Source organism: Tripterygium wilfordii, chromosome 9 (assembly GCF_013401445.1).
Source record: "Tripterygium wilfordii isolate XIE 37 chromosome 9, ASM1340144v1, whole genome shotgun sequence".
NCBI classification, from domain to species: domain Eukaryota; kingdom Viridiplantae; phylum Streptophyta; class Magnoliopsida; order Celastrales; family Celastraceae; genus Tripterygium; species Tripterygium wilfordii.
The window spans coordinates 14,290,426-14,307,617 of NC_052240.1; the positions used below are offsets into that span (position 1 = coordinate 14,290,426).

Below are 17,192 nucleotides of genomic sequence, written 5' to 3' on the forward strand. Positions count from 1 at the left end.
ACATTTGTTATTTCAGAGTTGAAAAAGTTGCTACGTGAATGACATCCAAACCAACCTTTGATATTAGTGTAAAGCTTGCTTTAATTTGATTAATCAACATCACATAATTAAGCAATTAAAATAACATAATTATATTATCCAAGTGCTAAAGAAGTGGTATGAAACGAAGCTTAAATGACCATTTTGAGTCCAATCAAATAAGTCCCACTTTTAAATATAAAGGCCCAATGATAAATACAAAAGCCCAAAAAAATTTGATTAGATCCAACGGGCTTAATAATGACTCAAACAAACAAACAAATCATAGGCTTCTAATACATCAAAAGCCCATCGTCGGATCCATATACCCAATTACCCATGACTGATTTCAGACTTCCTTTTCGTAGGTCCTTTATGGCACGCGGGAAGGGCTCGAGCAGCCTCTTTGTTTATATAAATTTATTACTAATAGAGTATCACCAGAAAAGTTAGTCAATGAGTTATGGGTCAAATCTAAACACCCAAGTCCCTTCCAGTTCGAGGACATCCGATATAATAGTAAGTAGCCAACCTTGCATGTTGCCATGTGTTGCATGCGAGCAACTAAACAAAAACTAATTACAGATTCAATGACGGTCAAATTGGGAGGGCTGAATAGTTTAGCAACAAATTATTATTATAAAACTGAGCCAACTTCCTGGCAGCATCTATTAAATTGGGTAGCTAATCAGCAAAAGAAAGATCCAGACTAGCTAGTTATTATTTTTTTTTTTTGTATATAAACACTGTAATTGCATGGGTAGCTAAATCAGCGAGAGAAAACAAACCAATGGAGGTGGAGATAATATCCAGAGAGTGCATCAAACCCTCTTCTCCAACACCCATTCACCTCACAACTTACAACATCTCTTTCCTTGATCAGTTCGCACCTCACATATATGTTCCTCACCTTCTCTTTTATTCCCCAAATAAAGCTTCCGTCTCTGAAACATCAAGACTCTTTAAACAGTCTCTCTCAAAGGCACTTACTCTTTATTATCCTCTCGCTGGAAAGGTCAAGGATAGTCTTTCAATCGATTGCAATGACGAGGGTGCTTGCTATATCAGTGCTAGAGTCAATCGCAATTTAAGCGATTGTCTCAAGCAACCAACGCACTCAACACTCTCCAACTTTCTTCCTAGCGGGATTGTTTCTACTGAGGTATCACCAGGAGCTTATGTTGTTGTGATACAGGAAACTCTGTTTTCTTGTGGTTGTATTGCCATAGCCTTTGTTTTTCCACACACTCTTTTGGATGCAACTGCTTCAAGTGGATTCATGAAAACTTGGGCTACCATTGCTCGACAGCCGAGTGCTGGAGCTAATTTATCTCCCAATTTTAGTGCCCCGTCTATATTTCCACAAACTAGCACTGCATTTCCGGTAGATCTAACCGCTATTAATTTGGCAAGTGTCTACTTTAGAAAAGGCAAGTTTGTTTTAAAGAGGTTTGTGTTTGATGATTCGGCCATAATCAAACTAAAGGCAAAAACAATGAGCTCGGGAGTCCAGAACCCAACGCGTGTAGAGGTGGTGTTTGCGTTGCTCCTGAAGATCATCATGTCTGTGTTGAATGTGAAATCAAGCAAACAAAAATCAGCATTGGCGATAAATGCTGTAAACTTGCGACGGAAGGCAGTGCCACCAATCCCTGAAAATGCAGTGGGAAATTTTATTTGGATGGAACCCATAGTCTCTCAAGTTGCAGACAAGGAATTGTGTGATTTTGTGCTCCGGATAAGGGAATCCGTTTCGCGTATCGATAGTGAGTTTGTGAAGAGCCTTGAAGGTGATGGCGGGTTTAATATGTTTTGTGTGTCTCTAAAAGAGTTTGGTAAATCGTGTTCTAAGGCTTTGTCGGAGGGAGCGGAACCGTTTGGGTTGAATAGCTGGTGTAATATGGGATTTTATGAGGTCGATTTTGGGTGGGGGAAGCCTCTATGGATTCCTCTTGCAACTGGTCTTATGGAACCACCTAATGCATACTCTATCGGCCTCATGGATACAAGACAGGGAAATGGAATAGAAGCTTGGGTGGTATTGGATGAAGAAACAATGCCTATGCTACAACATCACATGGAACTCATCTGTTTGTTAAGCTCAAAGCTTTGATCAATGTTGTTCGTTCTTCTTGTATTGTCTTTTTGAAAATGTTGTTGTTCTTGATCAAGAGGCTTATGCGTCAAGGGACACAGTGATTTTAGTTACTTTGGATAATTTTAGTTACAAAATCGTCCAAAGGATATAACTTTGTGGACCCTTCCAACCTCAAATTAATCTTTTTAATGAAACATTGGTTTCTGAAGTTAACGTAATAGCTGGGGGAATCAAACAGCCAAGATGTTGACGAAAACAGAGAAATTGTGTGTGTATATATCTATAGCCAGTATTATAGTCTTGAGTCCTTGACTGAGTCGCGGACAGACGAGAAGATGCTTATCTAAAGCGATTTGAAAAAATAAAATTTCGAACCCTAGCTAGCAAGATGTGAGAAATGATTGCTCTTTGTGCATTGACGCTCCAGGTCTTCCCACTCTCTGGAGCACATCAAGATGTGGGAAAGGCGCAGCACAACTTTGCTCATCTCGGGACGCTGGTTCCGATTATCATCCACACAGTCTTTGGATAATAGGGCCATCTTACAAAACATCAAATCATTGTGAATGCTGTTGCAAATCTGATGCACAAGCACAATCAATTATCTCCATCAACTACATACCTGTAAAAGCGATTCCTTGTGGTAGTAGGTGAGGCTTGGATCGATACATTTGGTCAGCTTGGTCGGGGAATCAAGATGGTCACTTAATGCTGATAGTATCTGAAGCATAATGGAAATAAAGAACATGAAGATTTGTTTTCAGTAACTGTTACCGTTATGTATATCAAGATTTCAAATGATATGCAAACAAAGTCGTCGAAAGGAGAGGAATCAATGGGAGTGGAACGTGAACCACCAGGCGATATAAACTTACATATTCCACCAGAGAACGATGCTCATGGTACTGTCCACTTCCAGGACCTGTATCTTTACTGAGTGCTGGTTGGCCAGTAATTAGTTCCATAAGAACCACTCCAAAGGAATATACATCACTCTTCGTCGTAACATATCCATCTCGAACATACCTAGTTTACAGAATAAGAGAAATAGGTGATGGCAGTAGAACATAATGCTCCAACAAAATTGCTGACCATACAAATAAGCACGCACTCAGGTGCAAGGTAACCAAAGGTGCCAACAATTCTAGATGCCGCAGCCCCAACTTCAGGAGAATGTTCTAATAACTTGACCAGTCCAAAATCTGCAATCTGGTTAAAACCAACACAATCACCATGAGCAAGCTTATTAATAATTTATCTTGTTTCAATGACCACGGCTCCATGGAATATCGATCGCACACTAATGGTTTCTGAATCATTAGTTCACAGAATAAAAATTATCAATGAAAAAAAAAATAGCGAATGCTTAAAAGATCATTTCGCACCTTAGCGCGAAATTTGGCATCTAAAAGAATATTACTTGTCTTGACATCCCGATGAACATAGTATGGCTTTGTGTGCTCATGTATGTGCTCGAGTCCTTTAGCAGCATCAAGAGCTATCTGAACACGTGTAGTCCAAGGAAGACATCCACATTCTGCACATGCATCAAAGTTCAGCAACCAATAGTAGTGTTTTTACAAATATAAGCCCCCCATTAGACTTCTCCAGAGCTCAAACAATCTTTCCTTTTTTGTTTTTGTTTTTTAATGAAAAGACATCTAACAATCTGTTTCTACATGAACTTAATTGAGATGGAAATTGCACTCTTGCGTGAAGAGAACCCTAGATGCGTCAGAGATAATTGCACTCGCAACCATATTGGCACAAAAGCACTTCATAGATCAACTTAGAACCAAAAGCAGCCTGAGCTACAAAGTCAATGACAATTGATGTTTTATGTAAAAGTATGAACTTACTCCTAGTGAAACAAGAATGGGATTCACTAGATTATAATATCAGAGCCATCAATCAGTAAACACAAACCTTTGAGGATGTGCTTGCGCAGATGATCACTCAGTGCACCATTTTGGGCATACTCATATACAAGAAACAAAGAGTCCCCACCAGCCGCATATCCAATAAGCTCAATCTAATTATAATTTTCACAAAAAGGCAATCAATGTAAGTTCAGGAAGAAGAAATAACAAGAAAAATGCATGGGTTGCCATGCAAAATGTATCCTAATCTCAAACAGCAAAAAGTATCATTTGTAGACAACTGCACATGCAAGTATGATCAAAAGAAATATTAAAACGGCATTCATCGAATGAGCAAAGATGACTCATACCAAGTTTGTGTGGTGAACGTTGCAAAGAATATTCACCTCTGACAAAAACTCCTTTGACTTGGTATTTTTCATCTGTTTGATGGCCACATCCTATATAAACACAAAGGATCCTTTGGTTGGCTAAAGTCTACAATTTATGAAACTATACGATGAAGAGAAAAATAGCTCTTCTCACTCACAGTTCCTCTTAATTTTCCAAGGTAAACAGATCCATAAGATCCTTGACCAATCTTGAAATGAATACTAAAGTTCGAAGTTGCATCACAGATTTCATGGTAAGGAAAAACAGTAGTTTTATCTGAATTAATTGAGGAAACCACACTTTCTTCAGATTCTGCCAAGGAAATACCAAATGAAGTAACATGTCAGGGGTGGAATACTGTTAATCTAAAACATATTTTAACTACAAGTGCCGACTCTTACTGTTATTGTAAAAGTCATTGGAATAATAGTGCATGCAATCCCTTCTCCGTGAATAAGACATTGACGGTTCAGATCCCTTCCTTTTGTAGAAGTTCCAAAAAATGAGTATAAACGATAACAGGATGACAGAAGAAATGCCAACGGTAGCTCCAACAATAATAATATGGGTATGTGATTTTGATACTTTTCTGGCCCCGGTATCTGCAATGCAGGACACTCGCATATGATTACTGACGTAGATGTAAGAGTCAAAAGAATTTTTCCTTCACCTGAGTATCAAGGTCGTTCAAAAGAGCATAACAATGAGTCTTATGGATTTAAGTTTTTACTCGTTGGAGTAAATACAGTAAGGGCAGTATGCTGATAGAGTTATAAGATCATTGATATCTAAGTGCTTCAAGGGCATTAGAGATAAATGAACAGTTGATAAAATGTCAAAGTCAAACAGTTAAAATAGGATTCATTTGAGAGTTAAAGAAGTTCAGATATATAATTTTCAGATTAGATGTCGATGGTGGAGAAAAGAGAAGTTTGTTGCTAGTACCAACCTTCATCATTGAGTGTGGTGAGATTTTCAAGGCCTGCTCAAGAAACAAACACGAAAATAATTAGCTGCTGACCCCATTCTCTGAAATACTAAGTGTTAATCGCCCGTATGGGGACTGAATAGAAAAACATTCAAGCTAGAATCACTGAGGTCACTGAACAAAATACAAGCCTTAAGCAGCAAAACAAACATGTGGAAATTTGTCGATCTTTTAAGGGAGAACTTGAGAATAGTTTACAATATATGCTCCGAAAAACTTATTTCCAAGTGTTTTAAGTAATGATATAGGACTTGTTAATTGCACCAAACAAGCCTGTCTCTGGAAAGACAGGATGACTTCCCACAAATGCTGCAGATTTTGTTGCTCAAGTTTGCATATACAAGCCATAAAGGATACTCACAACCAGAAACAAAATCAGAACCAATTTCTTGTATAAAAATTTAAAATGCATCACTAAAAAGAAGCTGTTATGAAATATAAGAAAGGAGGGCCTTCTTACCTGGATCCGGGATAAAAATTATATCTCCAACATGAATAAGATTCACTTTCTCCAGCTTATTCAATCTGGCAGTATTATTGAGATCAGCTTGAAACCGAGAACAGATTGTAAAAAGTGTATCACCCTTTTGGATCTTGTACGATACAAAATATGTACTCTCTAAACACCCACACAAAAGATCTAGAGTCACAGTTTGTGATGGAATTAACACTTTGTCTGGCTTTTCCACCACAAAAGATCCCAATTTCAATGAGACACTCTCCCATGTATCCCCTGGTTGGACTGTATAATCCGTGTGCCAAGAGAACTCAGTATGGTCAGGAAAGCAGCTACAATTTATCGCTATCAAGAAACCATCAACGGTTCTAATAACTACTTCAGGATTCACATTGAATATGGAAGAGGTTTCTTCCAGGGTTTTCGTGGTATTTGGTACATAGTACAGTGAAGCATGACAAGACTCAGTAGTTAAAGATGCATTGCACGACATTGGAAAGAGATGAAAGCTTTGACAAACAAATGAAATTGAAATCAACACCATAAAACACAACAAAACTTCTCCACTAGTAACATCCATAATGCACACCTTTCTCCGCTATAGAAGTTGCTTCTTTGAGCTCACAGAGTAAACCAAAAAAAAAAAAACAAAAAACAACAGACAACGTTATTCCTCTTTTTCTGAAAACAAATTGCTTCTTAAATTTTCTCCTTTCTCCTACAATTTCTCTTCAAGTTGAAATTAAAGGCACCCCATCAACAGTAGAGAACTCAATGCTATGAAAAACAAAACAAAAATTCGCAACAGAGGCTCAAAAACAGAATAATTTCTCCGTAGTTTCTCAATGCAAAAATCATCAACCAAAAAACCCAGAAATGGTTTCTACGAACATGAAAAACCCACAAATTGGTCTTCCATAAAAGTAACAAATAAATAAGATAATAAAATAAGAAGGCAAGTCAAGCAAATACTGCCAAGTGGAAAAAAGAAAACACAGTAGGAAAGAGTAGTCACCATGAGACATGAGAAGAGTCCAAGAATATCATTAAATTGGGATTCTTTAAGAGCAAAAATTAACAAATTTTTGGCCTCTTAGTGTTCATTGTCTTGAAATTTTCTTGGTTTCCTACTATTGGTTCCAAAGAAACAACTTAGATCCGCTGCCGGCTTTGGCCAGTTATTCTCGAAAGCTCCCCTATCAACGCAAGCGTTTGTAGCCAACGGTTAGGAAAATTGCCTTCCAAGGTATACACCTGGGGAAACCAAGAATACAGGGGAACTCTTCAATGGGGAGAGTAATCATATGATTCTTTAACAAAACATCCTTCAATCTTTTTGAACCCATCAGAGGATGTGGACCCCTGCACTGTAACATCAAGTCTAAAGCCCTCTAACCCGGCTCACACCGAGGCCCACTAGCCCGAATAGCCCAACGCAGGCCCAAAACATTTTAGCAGCCCAATCCAACAGAGAAGACTGAGAGTATTCCAATCAAGCACATCTTCATCGTGGTTGCTCCAGCCTCCAGCACCTTGGCCTTCCTCTTATGGCTTCACGGCCTTGGACACCTTGATCATCGAAAGGGTTGTCGAATTCATCATCTAGATCGTCCTCCTACTCTGCTTGCGGCGGGTTCGGGGATTAGTTTTGATGGTGCAACGACCTAACAAATCAGCTCCGTCAGGACTTCAAACTGCCGAGACTTTTGCCTTCCACTAACTAGTTGATTCCTAAGAATGTCGAGAAGACATGTAAAATAGCAGGAATACTCTTCTCAATATCTGTTTTAATAATCAATTGAAAACTTGTCTCATTTGCGAGGTTATAATATTTATAATAATACGTGAGATCCCCAAAAAATGATCTCAAAAGACTCTCATTTAATGTAGAGTGTTGGATGTGAAGTGAGTCCAATATATGTATTTTTAATCGATTGCTATTTTAATGCCACATAGATTTGAGAGATTTTTGGAGATGATATTTTGAGGGTATGTAGTATTGTCCTAATCATTATTTAGAGATGCTAAAAACTACTAAAACAAACAATAAAACCACTGCTTGTCCGAACACATGCACGTTCAAATAGGTAACTCCTACTCATAATAGAAAATAATAAAACTGTCCCAAAATGTAAAACCTGTAAAATTAGTAAAAGTGACCTAACAATTATACTAACTAATTATGAAACATAAAATTAGACCTAAATCTAATTACCTAAACTTCCAAATCAACCATAATTAAAAACAAAAACAAAAAGAAATCTCTCTACGAACAAAATTGTATCACATTGACAATAGTATTCGAGTTTTGACTTTTGAAAAGGCAATAACATAATAGATAGATGCTGCCATGAGAGTTCAGCTTCTATCTATCTCTAGGTAGTTTTGTCTATTAACTTGTGAACACTTTACATTAGATTCAACCTTAAAATTGTTTTATATAGGCTCTTTGGCTGGACGGGGTTCACAAAGTTATATCCTTTGTATGATTTTGTAACTAAAATTATCCAAAATAAAAATAAAATAATTGTGGAGAAATCATACACGCAAAAGCCTTTTCAAAAAGACATTAATACAAGACGAACAACATTGATCAAGGACGACAACATTTTAGAAAAGAAAAAACAACATTGATCAAAGATTTGAGCTTAGCAAACCAATTTGTAGAGGACGTGGATCTATTGAGACTAAAGAGCGGAGTTCCATGTGATGTTGTAGCATAGGCATTGTTTCTTCGTCCAGTACCACCCAAGCTTCTATTCCATTTCCATGTCTTGTATCCATGAGGCTGATAGAGTATGCATTAGGTGGTTCAATAAGACCAATTGCAACAGGAATCCATAGAGGCTTCCCCCACCCAAAATCGGCCTCATAAAACCCCATATTACACCAGCTATTCAACCCAAACGGTTCAGCTCCCTCCGACAAAGCCTTAGAACACGATTTATCAAACTCTTTCAGAGACTCACAAAACATGTTAAACCCGTTATCACCTTCAAGGCTCTTCACAAATTCACCATTGATACGCGAAACAGATCCCCTTATTCGGTGCACAAAATCACACAACTCCTTGTCCCCAATTTGAGAGACTATGGGTTCCATCCAAATAAAATTTCCCACAGCAGTTTCAGGGATCGGTGGCACTGCCTTCCGTCGCAAGTTTACAGCATTTATTGCCAATGCTGATTTTTGTTTGCCTGATTTTACATTCAACACAGACATGATCAGCTTCAGAAGGATCGCAAACACCAACTCTGAACGCGTTGGGTTCTGGACTCCCGAGCTTATCGCTTTTGCCTTTAGTTTGGTTATGGTGGATCCATCAAACACAAACCTCTTTAAAACAAACTTGTCATTTTTTCTATGGTAGACGCTTGCCAAATTAACAGCCGTTAGATCTTTTGGGAATGCAATGCTAGTTTGTGGAAATATAGACGAGGCCCTAAAATTGGGAAATAAATTAGCTCCAGTACTCGACTGTCTAGCAATAGTAGCCCAAGTTTTCATGAATCCACTTGAAGCAGTTGCATCCAAAATAGTGTGTGGAACAACAAAGGCTATGGCAATACAACCACAAGAAAACAGAGTTTCCTGTATCACAACAACATAAGCTCCTGGTGATACATCAGTAGAAACAATCCCGCTAGGAAGAAAGTTGGAGAGTGTTGAGCGCGTTGGTTGCTTGAGACAATCGCTTAAATTGCGATTGACTCTAGCACTGATATAGCAAGCACCCTCGTCATTGCAATCGATTGAAAGACTATCCTTGGCCTTTCCAGCCAAAGGAAAATAAAGAGTAAGTGTCTTTGAGAGTGATTGTTTAAAGAGTCTTGATGTTTCAGAGATTGAAGCTTTGTTTGGGGGGTAAAAGAGAAGGTTAGGAACATATATGTGAGGTGCGAACTGATCAAGGAAAGAGATGTTGTAAATTGTGAGGTGATTGGGTGTTGGAGAAGAGGGTTTGATACACTCTCTGGATATTATCTCCACCTCCATTGATTTGTTTTCTCTTGCTGATTTAGCTACCCATGCAATTACGGTGTTTATATAAAATAAAATTAAGGGGGGGGGGGGGGGGTGGGGGTAGCAATGGGCGAATAGATGCTGCCAAGGGACTTGGGTTTTAGCTTTGACCCGTAACTCATTGACTAACTTTTGTGGTGATAGTAATTATCAATATATATGATCCAGTTTTCGTTGCAAGTCACGTACCTATCTTCTCTCTGTTCCTATTTTGTTGGTGTTAGGACTTAGGTTGAAATAGAAAGAGTGGTAGAGATGATCCAAAAACCACAGCAGGTGGAGTTGGATCTCACGAAAGTATCAGGACCATTTTGAGGAGCTGACAGGACTGGACCATAACTGGGCAGGACCATTTTGAGGAGCTGACAGGACTGCACCATAATTGGGCAGGACCATTTTGAGGAGCTGACAGGACTGGACCATAATGGGGAATGGTGTAGGGAATTGATGAAATTAAGTACAGAATTTTGTTACATAACTCCATTTATACATCAGTACATATACTATGCGTATTATCTAAAATATCTTTCAGAGAGATCACAAAATCTAATCTTTCAATGCATTCAAGCCCCACTTGGACCTCCTTGATTAACAGATTCTTGGGTGGAGGCCACCCTATTTGTACTGTACTTGGGCCTGTCATTGTTGGTTTTCTCACAGTAGTTATTGTCACTAGCATCTTTCTTTGTCCTTTTTACAAGACTTGTATGAGCATTAGTGGTCCAGAATTCTTCTTCTTGGTATCCTCACTCGGCCTCTGATAATAAACAAATTAGGGTTATATACACCCAATAAAATAATATATACCTATACTTATTGCATGTACAATGTAGTAGTTTATTTTTAAAAAAACAATTGCAGGGCTACAACCTAGTGCAACCCCTACCTACGCTCATGATCATATCGAATTATTGGACCACTGTGGTGAACAATTCCTCCATGCATAGTTGTTGAAGATAGGAAATGGAGGATTTAGGTATAGATGGGTGGGGATCAGGTTGGCGTATATAGAGTTTCCTAGCGAAGCTTGTGGAAGTTTTCATTGGAGCTATCTCTTTCGATTTGGAGAAATGAGACAAGAGAGGGAGTTAACTATTGGATTAGAGGAATGTCCAAGATTAAAAAAAAAAGAAAGATGAATGAACTTTCAATAAATCTACGTTAAATAAGTCAAAAGGCTGAGATTTAAGAAAGAGGAGGGACTACTATTTTCCAAAAAAGCAGCCTATCCAATCCCCATAATTGGGTCAATGCTCCAAGTTTATGCATGTAAGTCACTTTTCAATTGAGCCTCCGGTAGCACAGCCAAGACAACGACGGATTCTCTGTCCCTACGGGAGATGGAGCATTACAAGTTTTAAACACTATCTCGTTGAAAGGTTCTATACATCTGCCTCAAAAACCAAGCCTAATATCACTACCCTAATCTATCTATTACTATATCTAAAATTGTAAGTGTAGATGAGATTTCGTGGCGAGTGCCGTGCGGATTTTCTTACTCGCGGTAGTGGTGTACTGGTGTTTGATTGGTGCTGCAACTGGACAGCAAAAACGACGTCGTGCCCTGGGTTTTGTGGTAAAAAAAAACGATATTTTGATGTTTTGTTTCGAAACCTATATTGTCATTTTCTGTAGACAGTGCATCGATGTGGTTGGAGAAGATTTCGCCAACACATGATGCAGAGCAGAATTTCAGAGTACGAAAAATGCCAGGCAGGTTCATGTATTTCCTGTTCGTCGTTGTGGGTTCATGTATTTGCACTAGACTCATATAACCCAGATCTCTTCCCTTTGTCTTCAACCACTCGATCCTCTCTCCTCTCTCACTCTCCGCTCTTGCGATCACGGCCAGATCTAACATGACGAGAACCGCGACTGAGGCGACATTTTCCTTCGCTGGAGAGTGGAGTGGCAGAGCTGGCTGGAGTCGCTGGAAGCCGGAATGGGAAAGTCCTGGGTTGGTGGCCTTCAACACGCCAGGGTAACTCGCAACGTAAACAGAAATCGACCATGGACCTCCAAAGTCAAATCCAATGGTACGTTCGCTTCCTGAAGGTTGTTTATTTTCTCTTCTTTTCCTCTCTCTTTTCTTGCTTACCTGGAATTGCATTTCCTACAGTGCAATTTTCTCCTATGTTTATCAGCGTGCTTGGACTCCAATACTAGATTTATTCTCAAGGTGGGGCTATCTTTCCTCCGAAAATCATCTTTGTTGCCTTCACTTCCTGTTATGTATGCCTCGATATACTCTTAGTTTGTCTGCATCATCAAAGCCCTCATCGTTGCCCATTTGCTCTCGCAAAATCTGATTCCCCAAATACATTAACGCCTCCCCTCAATCCCTCCTCCAAGAACTTTTTGTAAGCATTAACTTCACACATCCATATGTATATATGTAAGGAAGGAATCAACGTTGAATTGACCATGTCTATTTCTTGAGATGTGAATGCTGTTTTCTATGCCATTCCTTATCGTCATTGCGAAACCATTCAGTGAAGCAGTAATGTTCGATGTCTTTTTTCATATATGGTTGTATCATACAAACAATATCATGAAGGGACATATAAGACATGCATCAAGTGATGTGAATGAAGCTTTTCAATTCAACATAACTACTAACAAGAACATTCTGTGAGTTCCGATTACAGTTTTAGATCCATGGTTATTATTGCACACAAGGCCCGTGACTTCCATCTCTATATCACTCAATATTAGGCAAATATATACTTAAAATAGCCGGTTAGAAAAAAAGAAGTTAATTTTCAGTCTTCGCATCCACTGCACAAATGAATATGTGCCCATAAATTTGGTCCAGAACTTTGTTGGGCCTTACTTATTTGACTGATCAATCTTTTGAACAGACAGGGCATCAAAATTTTCCATTTCGGCTGAAAGTCAATGCTAAAGGCATTTTGGATTGCTATGAGAAACATTCTCCTCAGGGAAGTGGCGTGATATTGAATTCAAAATCATTGAAGGAGATTTTCAAGAACAGGTAACCTTCGCCTGTAATGAAGTTGGCTTATTGATACTTTCTCCCTTCAAATTGCTAGAGTTCAAACCATGCTGCCTATTTACTCACCTATAAATTTTTTTCCTTACAAGCTTTCCTCTCATATTGACCATTGATATTAGTAGGTGTAAACTTTCTATGTAAAAATTAAAGAGATAAGACTGATTGATTAGGAGCTCAATTGTCTTTAAATCATGCTGAATACCTGGTAGCAAATGTTTGCATCATTTCAAAAATGAACCAAACTCTGTGTTCTTCAGAGGAACTTTCTTCTGGATTTTTTTTTCGTTTTAGTCATTCTTTTTTCCTTTTACATATATACAATTGTTCATGCATTTGTCAACCTTCTAATTGTAGAAGCACTGCCTTTGCGCAACATGATTTAAACAAAGACTGCACCTTACTGATTTTGGTTTCGCCTGTCTAAGGAAAAAACATCCGACAACATACTGGTAAGATCAACCCATCCCAAACTGTACTTCTTTGTTTATTGAAAAAAGGGGTAAAGTTATATGGGTTTCATGCAGTTTCACTTATGTGGGGTTCATGCAGTTTTGATGTAAAACCTATAAAGCATTGAGAAGTTAAAATCCAAGAAAACTCGAATCGAGACTGAGAAGGTAAGATCTGAGCATTTAGAGTTTGCACAAAGGGCAATATGTCCACATAATGGCAGCCTTATAACCACATATATTCTAATGTTAAAGTATTTTCAGAGAAGTTACTTAATGTAGTGTTGTGATTCATTTTTTTCGGCTCTTAACCCCAGCTGTGGCAGAGGCACCCAAAAAAAATGAAAATAGGTAATGTTTTCAGAACATGAGAATAAATATGTAATTGAGTCTGTGAGGGGCCTTTTAAATTCGACTGTTGATTTCTTTCCTACCAGTCTACCACTACTGTTTATGTTATGAATAATTTGTTCTCACTGTCTGACAGGAGTGACTGATTATTTTTTTTTTCCATGTTTTTACTGAGTAATTGTGTCTGCCAAATCTATAATAGGAAGACCAGTTCAATAGAGAGTTACTTACAATTGCTCTATTTGATGCTTTATAGATTCTTTACATTGTATGCCCTGCGAAATTGAATTTTTTTCCCATACTTTAGATACGTTCTTTAACGGATTGTCTTTTTATGTTTGCTTGCCATTGGTTGGTTTCTTTGCTGCTGTTATGCATGCGTTCCTTTGGTTCAATGCTCGCTTCATTTGTGTTTTATGCACCTCTCTCTTCTCTGCAGGCCTTACCCACGGTTTAGGCCTTTGTCTTACTCTCGCTATGATAGTGACGTGTAGTGAACTGTTGAGGTAGCTCTGTCGGAGCTCATACTTTTTTGTTTAGCCTTTCTACTCAAAAGTAGGAATGTCCTGTAGGTGGTTGTATAACTTTTGTAACGCAAATACCATTGAACTTGCATGGTGAAGTGCAAGAATGATATGCTCTCATTTGGCTTCCAAAAAGCGTGAAAAATGATGAAATTATTGATGTCCCACTGCAACGCGCGGGCACCATAACTGGTAATATATATACATATATTAACTGCAATTTATATGGACTGGATTGATGGTGATTAGTGAACCAATTCTAGAGGATTTGGATCTACCAATGCTAAAGAGAGGAATTCCTTGTGACGCTCTAGCAGAGTCATTACCTCTTCATCCAATACCACCCACGCCTCTATTCCATTACCATGTCTGGTATCCATAAGATACATGAAGAACACAGGTAGCGGTTTGGCCAAACCAATTATTATTGGAATCCACAAAGGCTTCCCCCACCCAAAATCAGCCTCATAAAACCCTAAATTGCACCAGCTATTCAACCCAACTGCTTCTGCTCCCTTGGACAAAGCGTTAGAACATGATTCACCAAACTCTTTCATGAACTCACGAAGTGCTTTCAACCCTCCATCACCTTCAAGCCTCTTCACAAGGTCGCCATTGATCCCCGATACGGCTTCCCTCATCTGCCGTACCAACGTATACAACTCTGTGTCCTCACCTTGGGATAATATGGATGTTAGCCAAAGAAAATTTCCCACGGAAGTTTCAGAAAATGGTGGCACAGCCTTTCGCCGCAAGTTCACAGTATTTGTTACATATGTTGATTTTGGATTACCTGATTTTACCATCAATGCAGACTTGAGGAACTTAAGGAGGAGGCCGGAAACAACCTCTACCCTTGTTGGGTTCCGCACGCCGGAGCTAATTGCTTTATCCTTAAGACTGTTTATGACTGATCCATCAAACACAAACCTCTTTACAACAAACTCGCCCTTTCCAACTATGGCAGCTGCCAAAGAAGTACTATTTTGTGGGACTGAAGTAGTATTTTGTGGAAAGATGGAAGATGCAGTAAAATCTGGGAACAGAGCTCCATCATTTGGATCACGAGCAATACTAGCCCAAGTCCTCATGAATGCACTTATAGCTGCTGCGTCGAAAATAGAGTGCGGAACAACAAAGGCTATGGCGATACAGCCGCAAGAGAACAGAGTCTCCTGTATCACAACAGCACGAGCTCCTGGTGGAACCTCTTTGTAGGCAGTCTCTTGAGGAAGAAATTTGGCAAGTGTTGAGAGAGTTGGTTGATTGAGATAATCTTGTAAATTGCTATTAACTCTAGCATTGATATAGCAAGCACCCTTATCATCACAATCAATGGAGAGACTGTCATTTGTCTTTCCAGCGAGAGGGTGGTAAAGAGCGAGTGTCTTTGATAGAGATTGTTTCAACACTTGTGATGTTTCAGAGATGGAGATTTCATTTGCGGGATAGAAGACAAGGTGGGGAAAATATACGTGAGGAGCAAATTGGTCAAGGAGAGAGAGCTTGTAAGTTTTGAGGTGACTGGGTGTTGGAGAAGATGGTTTGATAAACTCTGTGGATATTATCTCCACCTCCATCAAACTCTCTGGATATTATCTCACTCTCTGCTCTCTTTTTTTCTTTTTTTTTTTGATAAGAAACAAATCAACAATGCTTGAAGATCAATTCCTCACCCAATTCAGAGTTCAAATAAGCAATTGTATCTTATCTTCTACATTAAAAAATGTGAGGTAGCCAGGCTGGTCTCACATGAAATCGTGAATGGTAGGCGGCACATAGGTTGCTCTGTAGGAGTTTGTTGAAATGCCAAAAATAAATAACACGTGTAACAGCAAATCCCGCAGCCTACCAAAAATAAGCACACTCACCTTCCATTCAATGATTCAAGTTCTTTTTTTCCCAACAATAATAAAAGCTCATATTCCACAGTCATGTCTAGTATCCTGGAGTTCAAAATTTTCAATCCATTATTTGTTTGTTGCTTTAAACTAAACACCTTCCATATATTTAAGAATAAATGCAAGGGTGCCTTTTTCTACATGGTGGTGTGGCAAAGCTACAGCTCTTGCATTAAAATTCGAGATCGAATTTTTTTTTGAATTCTAGAGCCCCAAATCCGTAGTTTATGCTGCTATTGCGCACGTTATAGTGTGGGCTAAACAAGCTAAATCAATTACTGCTCATGGAACCGACATGTGCTTACTATATTTCATGCCTTCCTTCTGTCACTTGACTTGAGGACAATTAATGATGGCAGAATGAGTTTGTTGTCTACTTCCCAATTGCACTAATCGGATCTTCAAAGAAGATTGCTTATCAAAAAAAAGATCTTCAAAGAAGATTGGTAGGTCAGATGAATATTTGGTTGGACCATCCACGTCTATATTCATGATTTGTCGTATTTTTTCTTCCATTTCTTTGGCCCATGATAGCACCCACAAATTCATTCAATAAGTAATAAGGCCATAAGGGCATTATGCATATGCAAATTGACTTTTTGGTCTTGAAATTTTTGTCTTCCTCCATTCCAATAGTTTATCATACTCTACAGTCAAACGTTCAAGCTTTACATGATTCTTTCCAAGTTATGGATCCAATCCAATGTTGTTTAACATTAGCATAACTAATTGAAGCCCAATATTAGTTTTTTTTTTTTTATAAGGAGCAGAGAATATATTAACGAAAGGAGAAACAGAAGTACAGCCAGGCATCAAGGGTAAATGACCAGAGATACAAAGGAAATCAAAAGATGCAAAAGATCAAAATAGCTACAGAACATAATGGGTGAAATGACAATCAAAACCATAGCAGAAAATCAATTGTTCGACTTGTGCCTTCCTTTGCAAGCAAGTCGGCAATCCCATTGCTTCCCCTTAGAATGTGCTGCACTGAGAATAACCTTAGCCTTGATTTGCATACCCCAATGGAATTGGACGGTTGAGTAAGCCTCCAAGGAGTTACACTTTGTTGTTCAACCCATTTGAAGACATTAAGTGAATCCGTTTCCAGTATG

The 17,192-nt window shown here is 38.7% G+C and overlaps 4 protein-coding genes across 6 annotated transcripts; 1 reads left to right on the top strand and 3 right to left on the bottom strand.

Annotated features, from left to right (window-relative positions):
* The first annotated feature begins 808 nt into the window (after window positions 1–808).
* On the top strand, window positions 809–2,131 carry LOC120006067 (stemmadenine O-acetyltransferase-like). Its single transcript, XM_038855940.1, has one exon. It carries the CDS (start codon window positions 809–811, stop codon window positions 2,129–2,131), a length of 1,323 nt encoding a protein of 440 aa, XP_038711868.1.
* Window positions 2,132–2,377: 246 nt separating this feature from the next.
* Window positions 2,378–6,931, bottom strand: LOC120004979 (lysM domain receptor-like kinase 3). Of its 3 annotated transcripts, none has more exons than XM_038854386.1 (12): window positions 6,829–6,917; window positions 5,817–6,158; window positions 5,318–5,350; window positions 4,770–4,970; window positions 4,526–4,680; window positions 4,347–4,436; window positions 4,043–4,148; window positions 3,502–3,653; window positions 3,228–3,325; window positions 2,992–3,142; window positions 2,739–2,837; window positions 2,381–2,657 (listed from the first exon to the last, which is right to left on the bottom strand). In XM_038854386.1, exons 1-12 carry the CDS (start codon window positions 6,836–6,838, stop codon window positions 2,493–2,495), a joined length of 1,602 nt encoding a protein of 533 aa, XP_038710314.1. In that variant the 5' UTR covers window positions 6,839–6,917; the 3' UTR covers window positions 2,381–2,492. The 3 variants fall into 3 exon arrangements, with proteins under 3 accessions (XP_038710313.1, XP_038710314.1, XP_038710315.1); XM_038854387.1 differs by having other exon boundaries at window positions 2,382–2,657; window positions 5,817–6,098; window positions 6,829–6,931; XM_038854385.1 differs by lacking the exon at window positions 6,829–6,917 and having other exon boundaries at window positions 2,378–2,657; window positions 5,817–6,803.
* A 497-nt stretch (window positions 6,932–7,428) lies between these two features.
* LOC120004980 (stemmadenine O-acetyltransferase-like) lies at window positions 7,429–9,864 on the bottom strand. The gene is made up of 2 exons (XM_038854388.1): window positions 8,471–9,864; window positions 7,429–7,544 (listed from the first exon to the last, which is right to left on the bottom strand). The coding sequence occupies exons 1-2, from the start codon at window positions 9,807–9,809 to the stop codon at window positions 7,534–7,536; spliced, it is 1,350 nt and encodes a 449-aa protein (XP_038710316.1). The 5' UTR covers window positions 9,810–9,864; the 3' UTR covers window positions 7,429–7,533.
* A 4,337-nt stretch (window positions 9,865–14,201) lies between these two features.
* Window positions 14,202–15,834, bottom strand: LOC120006396 (stemmadenine O-acetyltransferase-like). The gene has a single exon (XM_038856422.1). It carries the CDS (start codon window positions 15,754–15,756, stop codon window positions 14,422–14,424), a length of 1,335 nt encoding a protein of 444 aa, XP_038712350.1. The 5' UTR covers window positions 15,757–15,834; the 3' UTR covers window positions 14,202–14,421.
* Window positions 15,835–17,192: the final 1,358 nt, after the last annotated feature.

Excerpts from the sequence above, each read along its gene's own strand:
- LOC120006067 (XM_038855940.1), top strand. The coding sequence starts at position 809 with ATGGAGGTGGAGATAATATCCAGAGAGTGCATCAAACCCTCTTCTCCA.
- LOC120004979 (XM_038854385.1), bottom strand. The coding sequence starts at position 6,393 with ATGGATGTTACTAGTGGAGAAGTTTTGTTGTGTTTTATGGTGTTGATT. Across the intron at positions 4,149-4,346 it reads ACGTTCACCACACAAACTTG|ATTGAGCTTATTGGATATGC; the intron begins GTATGAGTCATC and ends AATTATAATTAG. Across the intron at positions 3,326-3,501 it reads ATGCCAAATTTCGCGCTAAG|ATTGCAGATTTTGGACTGGT; the intron begins GTGCGAAATGAT and ends GGTTTTAACCAG.
- LOC120004980 (XM_038854388.1), bottom strand. The coding sequence starts at position 9,809 with ATGGAGGTGGAGATAATATCCAGAGAGTGTATCAAACCCTCTTCTCCA.
- LOC120006396 (XM_038856422.1), bottom strand. The coding sequence starts at position 15,756 with ATGGAGGTGGAGATAATATCCACAGAGTTTATCAAACCATCTTCTCCA.